The 7,193-nt window shown below is 49.7% G+C and overlaps 1 protein-coding gene across 1 annotated transcript in view; it reads left to right on the plus strand.

The window, feature by feature from the left end:
• sh3pxd2aa (SH3 and PX domains 2Aa) overlaps nt 1–6,091 on the plus strand; it is a gene marked incomplete at its 3' end in the record, with an annotated part of 53,018 nt that extends 46,927 nt beyond the window's left edge. Inside the window, exons 6-10 of the mRNA XM_080522745.1 lie at nt 618–735; nt 2,192–2,604; nt 3,283–3,332; nt 3,447–3,566; nt 4,073–6,091. Of these exons, the coding sequence (XP_080378871.1) occupies nt 618–735; nt 2,192–2,604; nt 3,283–3,332; nt 3,447–3,566; nt 4,073–6,091 (2,720 nt within the window). The remainder of the gene's footprint in view (nt 1–617; nt 736–2,191; nt 2,605–3,282; nt 3,333–3,446; nt 3,567–4,072) is intronic.
• Between the last annotated feature and the right edge of the window lie 1,102 nt (nt 6,092–7,193).

The raw sequence follows: 7,193 nt of genomic DNA on the forward strand, positions 1-7,193 counted from the left end.
GACAGCCTGTTTGTTCTAGCCTTTATGCTCCTGTACCTCACTCCAGAGCGCATCAGGCTGAACAGGTGGTGACCAGGGTGGAGGTGGTCTTTAAGAATCATTCCTGCTCTGGAGAGGCACCGAGAGCGTGCCACGTCATCCAGGGAGGGCAGGGGACAGACGATTATTTTTTCCGCTGACTTCACCACTCTCTGCAGTCTCTTTTTGTCCACTACTTAGCCAGCGTACCATGCTGTGATGGAGAATGTCAGCACACTCTCAATGATGGAGTGGTAGAAGGTTACCAGCAGCTTCTCCTCCACCCTGTTTCTTTTGAGAACTCTCAGGAAATGGAGTCGCTGCTGGGCCTTCTTTACCACCGCTGTGGTAAATGGAGAATGGAGGGAGAAATACAGTTAAACCGGGTCTGACTGGTCCACTTCACTGGAGGGTTCCAGCCACTTTCACATATGGCACAGTTTGGTTGCTTGCCGTTGAAGGCTTTTTCAAGAGCAATGTTGAAACACTTAGTTTTTTGTTGGTGTGGACTGTTTCACCGTAATTAAAAGTGGCAGAGATTTTTACCTTTCGGTAAATACTCTCTCTCTCTCTTTCTTCTTCTTCATCCGCCCCTCCAGAAGAGAAGTATGTCACGGTCCAGCCGTATGCCAGCCAGGGGAAGGACGAGATCGGCTTTGAGAAAGGGGTCACCGTGGAGGTCATCCAAAAGAACCTGGAAGGCTGGTGGTACATCAGGTGAGCGCCTCCTCTGATTGGTCCTCACTGTGGAGTGAGTGTTATATATCAGCCAATGGGAGTGATGACCTCTGATTTAAGTATTAAACACCCCTATTTGATCCCATGTCATGTTGAATGGGCACCGCTCCAATTCAAATCCTTAGTTGATTGGTTGAAGGGCTTAGGCAAGAGAAAGGGGTGATATGATGGAGTTGGAATCGGGCCAGGTGAAATCTCTGGTTCACATATAAATCAAAATGGGTCCATAGAGAGTGTTCTTCCATAGAGAGTGTTCTTCCATTTAATTATTCAGAGATGTGATCAAAGCAGTGGTATGTCTCATCTGTTTAATGGTATTGGGTTGAAACTGTTAACATATGTCCAACTGTGGAGATCCGGTGAAAGCTCTGTGTGAATATCAGTGTGTGGTGAATGGTGGTGTGTGTGTGTATGTGAGTGTGTGCGTGTGTGCGTGTGTGTGTGTGCATGCATGCATGCATGCGGGTCTTTGAGTGTTCGTGCTTGCTAGCTTGTGTGTGGATGTGAGTGTTTTTGTGTGCGTGTATGCTTGCCTGCATGTGTGTGTGTGTGTGTGTTTCTGTATGTGTGTGTGTGTGTGTATGTGTGTGCGTGCGTGGGTGGGTGGGTGTATCTGTGTATCTGTGCGTTGTTTATTCAGTAAACGCGCATTTCCTGCCTGTTGTTTGTAGTTTCCCCATAGCCCCAGGGCCATGTGAGCGAGTGGAGCTCCAGTCCTCTGATGTCCTCTGATGATTATCACATGGTGCTCTGGTCTGGCTTAACGACAGGCCCTGTTACGTCTCTCATACGTCCACACTGCTCTGCTCAGGCCCGCCTGGCTGTGTTGATATGTATGTATGAGGACCTCTAGTGGTCAGAGATGGTCAGTGTTGGAATTCGGGAGTAACGACTCCCTCAAGAGGTTGGAAACAGGCAACATTTTTTCGGGTTAAATTAATTCTTACTATACATAGTGACATAACCACAATGGGTCAATTTACCAAAGCATGGTATAGGATGCATGTTATACATGTGAGGTAACCATAGGCAATAAGCTTTAATCCTAGAATAAACGTGTGTTCGATGTCTGTTCCAAGTGTGATTTAGTCCTAGATACAGATATGATGACATGTACATTTTTACCTTTACGGCATTTAGCAGACACCTTTATCCGTCTTTAAGCAACTTACAACAAATACATTTGACCAAGTAAGTGAATCTATCCATCAGTCATCTATGCTAGGTCCAGGGGCATTAGAGAAGCTATATAGGGCCCAGGGGGGTAGAGGGGATGAAGAGGTCTCAGGAGGGACAGTTAAGGTGTAGCCTGAAGAGATGGGTCTTCAGCCTACGGCGGAAGATAGGTAGTGATGATGCACTGTAACACTTGAAGGCTGACTACCTGGCCAGTGATGAATCAGTCTCTCCTTCTCTCTCCACCTTCTGCCCACAGGTACCTGGGGAAGGAGGGCTGGGCCCCTGCCTCCTACCTGAAAAAGATGAAGGAAGAATTCTCCCCCCGCAAGAAGACTCTCACTGGGCCCGTGGAGATCATCGGCAACATCATGGAGATCAGCAACCTGCTCCAGAAGAAGTCTGTCAGCGAGAAGGACATCCCGACGGACGGAGAGACCACGCCCGAACGCCACATCTCCAAGAGCGAGATCAGCCTGCCCATGCCCTGTAACCCCGACCATGTCGGCCCAAGCCCCAGCCACAGCCCCCACCCGGGCTTCAGCTCTTCCGGGCCAGGCTCCAGCCCCAGCTTAGGGCCCGGTGCTGGCGCCGCCCTGCAGGACAGTAAGGGGAAAGCAGAGTCCGGCTCCCCTGCCATAGCCCGCGTGGCGCCACATAGAGTGGAGATTGGTGAGTCATATGATCGCCCCATGGTGATAACATCCCCCATGGCGATAACATCCCTCCCACCCGCTCCCATAGGGTCTCTACATACTTAACAAAGACATATGGCAACATCCCAGCAATATGGCATTTACGTTTACATTTAGGGTATTTAGCAGACGCCTTTGTCCAAAGCGACTTACAACAATAAAAAACTAGTACTATAAACACAACAGACAGGAGGAAGTGTGAATATGAAACAAATATGCAGTGAGTGGTGAAAATACAGCTCCGATCAGAGCTCATACTATGAACATGAATCTACACTGTATACACATTGTGTTAGCGGTGGAGTGCAATTTGCACTACTATGCTTAGAAGAAAGTAAATGATGTATTTGTCTTCTTTCTACATAGGCTTTGATGCTATAGGTAAGCCACTAGACTGGATGCATTATTGTGTGACTCACTCTGTAGCACGTGTGAGTGCTTAAGCATAAACCTGTTCATCACTACTGAACTTGTGTGTGGAATAACTAAAATCAAGGAAAATACCTTAACCCAGTGGAATTGTGCATAAGGTATTAGAGATGCACTAAGACTTGTTTGAATTGTTTTAATAATGTTTGCAGTGTATACTAACTGCACTTATTCTACAAGCACAGTTGATTGATAGATGATGCTAATGTTTTATTCCATTCAACAGGGTCTCCAAACCTCAGGCAAAAGCCTCCCCCCAGAAGAGAAACTAATTTGGTATGACACAGGTTTACATCATGTCAATACAATGCTTTACATTACAGTCATTACTGTGTAAGTTTAATGTAAATAGTTGCCTAAACCTTTCCTCTATTCCCTTTGAATCTGTAGGGATTCCAGTTACCCAAACCACCAGAGCCCCCTACTGTGGAAGCGGAGTATTACACCATTGCAGAGTTCCAATCAGTCATATCTGATGGCATCAGTTTCCGTGGAGGACAAAAGGCTGATGTAAGAACCCTTAACTACATGTGTTGGTATTGACATTCGTCCAAACTTATCAAATATTCATGCTGATCGAATGCCCACCAGGGAGAGGAATGCTGATGTTGCATAGGTATGGCCTTCAGAGTCTGCATGAATTTGACGATGCAGCAGAATGCTGAATGCTTACTCATGGGTCAGGGTCGACAGGTGGTTTTAAACTTTTTAAAATCCATAATACTGTTAGAGTGTTCCCTAGAATATTGTTGAATGTACTCTAATAATATTATAAACAATGTAAACAAAATAATAATGTAACCAAATACGTTAAAGGGGCAATCTGAGATTGGTACATCTTTTAGACTATAGACATTATAGACATTTATAGACATTGATCAAATAAATATTAACAAGATATTAAATCAACACATATAAAATCTACTGTACTCTCATGAGAGGCATAGTTTTAAAGTGAATGTTAACATCAAATAAGACTGAATGTTGTTGTTCTTTATTTTGTTAACTTGGTGTAGGTCATAGAGAAGAACTCTGGTGGCTGGTGGTACGTCCAGATCGGGGAGATGGAAGGGTGGGCCCCCTGCTCCTACATCGACAAACGCAAGAAGCCCAACCTCAGCCGACGAACCAGCACACTCACCCGGCCCAAAGTCCCGCCCCCGGCACCGCCCGTCAAGAAGCAAGACTCTGAGGAGGCTCCCTTGCCCAGTAACTCCGCCTCCAAAGCCCCAGAATCCCCCAGCAGGCCTGTGTATGAGGAGCCCGAGTACGACATTCCCGCTGTCGGGTGCGACGGCGAATCAGACACAGATTCTCTCCAGGGAGAGCGCCCCCTGGAGGTGAAGATCAACAGTGTGATGTGTGACAAGTACCGCGGCTCCCCTCCTGTCTGCAAGGCCTCGCCCGTCATAGGCCATAGGAGACCCTCCTACAGAAGAGCCTCCGTCGAGGAGGTGACCAGGGAGGAGTGTATCTACGAGAACGACGGCTTCCGACGTAGCGGTGATGAAGGAGCCTCGGCCAAAGGCTCCAGCGGGCCCAACTCTCCCAAGAGTTACCACTCCTCCACTGTGCCGCGCAGACCCTCGGGCTCCTCACCTCTGGCGGGTAAACCCACCAAGAAGTTGACTCCGGAGCTGAGCCGCAGCCAGACCCTAGGCAGAGCCAGCGCGGACACCAGCCCCAGGTCGTCCTCGGACGAGTCAGGCCGCGGCTCCAGGAAAGGCCCAGGCTTCCGGAGCGTGGAGCAGAGGATAGGCCAGAGCCCCTCCACCAAGCCCAAGCCGTCAGTGAGACCCAAACCCCTGCTGGCGACAAAGTCGGAGCCCCAAAGCCCAGAGAGGATGGACATCAGCTCCCTGCGGCGCCACCTCAGGCCCACCGGTCAGCTCCGTCACGCCGGCCTCAAACCCTCCCGCGGGGAGGACTCGGAAACGGCCTCCGTCATCTCCTCGGAAGACTCGGTCTCCTCCCGCAGCACCTCCGACGTCTCCTCCATCTACTCCAAGGGGAGCCGCGGGGACTCGGACCTGGAGGGCATGATGACCCTGTACCGCACCACGGACGCCTACGATAAGGTCCAGGAGTCGGAGCTGAGCTTCCCCGCCGGCGTGGAGGTGGAGGTGCTGGAGAGGCAGGAGAGCGGCTGGTGGTTCGTCCGCTGGGGGGACGAGGAAGGTTGGGCCCCCACCTTCTACCTGGAGCCTCTCCTCCGACACGGGCCCGGGGAGGCGGGCGGCTCCGAGTCGGACGGCCACCACTCGGGCAGCGGGAGCAAGTCCAACAGCCTGGAGAAGAACGAGCAGCGCGTGCTGGCGCTCAACAGCATCAACCTCCAGGGGTTGAACCAGCAGCAGCAGCAGCAGCAGCAGCAGGGCCTGAGGAGGAACACTCCCCCCATCCCCTCCAAGCCTCCGGGGGGCTTCTCCAAACCCTCCACCCTGGTCAACGGAGCCGTGAGGATGAGGAACGGGGTCCGCCAGGTTGCCGTGAGGCCGCAGTCCGTGTTCGTGTCCACGCAACAGCCCACCAGGGACACCCACCACTACATGACGAGCTCCCTGAGAAGGAACGAGTCTCTGGGTGCCAGCGACCAGTACCGCTCGGGATCCGCCACCCTCGGCGTCCGCCGTAACTCCTCCTTCAGCGCCGTGCGGCCCCAGGTGGTCGCCGAGACCCGGACGAGACCCTCGGAGCGTTCCGCCATGGGCTCCTCCTCCGGCATGGGGTTCGGGGGAGCAGGAAGTGCGACAGACGCCCTCACCAGGGTCGGGCAGCGTAACGGCATCCCTGTGTCCACAGTCAGGCCCAAGCCCATCGAGAAGAGTCAGCTGATCCACAATAACCTGCGGGAGGTGTACGTTTCCATAGCTGACTACCGTGGAGACGACGAGACCATGGGTTTCCCCGAGGGAACCTGTCTGGAGGTGCTGGACAGGAACCCGAACGGATGGTGGTACTGCCAGGTTCAGGACAGCCTGCACCCCCGCAAGGGCTGGGTCCCCTCCAACTACCTAGAGAGGAAGAAATTATAATGCTCCCCCATACAATGCTTCCCCCATCCCTCCCCTCCCGCCGAAAATGTCACCAAAGAATATTGGTGACATTACTCCATAAGAATGTTAACCCCCAAGAGCTACCATAAGCAATATGCTCAAAATATGTACATTTTTGAAAGACTTATGTAAAGAAAAAAAGGAAAAAAAAGAGGTTGTTTTAATATTGTGACGAGGAAGAGACACTTTTAGTGCTGGTTTACTAAAATGTACACATGAATTTGCGTGTGATGGGATGAAATAGGAGACTGAAAAAGGGGTTGGCCACCCCAGAGACACGATGATGTTGACCACACGGAACAATTTCATTCAAAATGACGCCTTCTACAAGGGGGTTTACATTGTAAGCAGATGTTTAGCAGGGTAATAATGGCTAGCCTTATTCCTGCACCAGTGACAATGCCAATTAGGTGCCTTTTGTATATGATCAACTGAATGGGGGTTCTAAAGGAGTGGATGGAACATCAGTGAATCAACATCAGTACCAAATGTATTACAGTGCCATAGACCTATGTGCATGAATACCACCAAAATTATTTTTGTAACATGATGTTAATGAGAAGAGCTCCAGTGTGAGAGCGTTACGAATCGAACAGGATCAATCTAGAGTGCTGTAGACAAAACCGACTCAAACACCGAAAGTTTAGAATCGACGGCGAGGAAGAAAAAAAGAAAAAGAAAAAAGAAGTGATGTCAGGGACTCAAGGAGTCATTGAGCAAAGTAAAACGAATAACTTTTGATTCTCTTTTTCAAATTTCTGTATGTTTTTTAATGTCTTGTGTCTTCAAGTCTTCCTTAGATAAGTATTTCTGCTTTCTTGTGACATCCGAATTCCACCGGCAGCCTAGAATTGGAAAAGTCAAAGCTCCTCTTTCAGATATTCCGCTCTCTGATGTCTCATTGGTGGAACATCTGTGTCGAGGTATGGCTAATTGGCTTAGAACTAGTTTACCCCATTTTCGGAGACCCACACAACAAACGTTCTTATTCTGCTTTTTTCTTTACCAAACCTTTAAATTCTCTGAAAGCCAAAACCTGTAAAGCTTGAAATAACCATGTCAAGTGTTTCTTTCAGAAAAA

This window comes from Nansenia antarctica (genome assembly GCF_963989245.1).
Source record: "Nansenia antarctica genome assembly, chromosome: 2".
Classification (NCBI taxonomy): Eukaryota; Metazoa; Chordata; class Actinopteri; order Argentiniformes; family Microstomatidae; genus Nansenia; species Nansenia antarctica.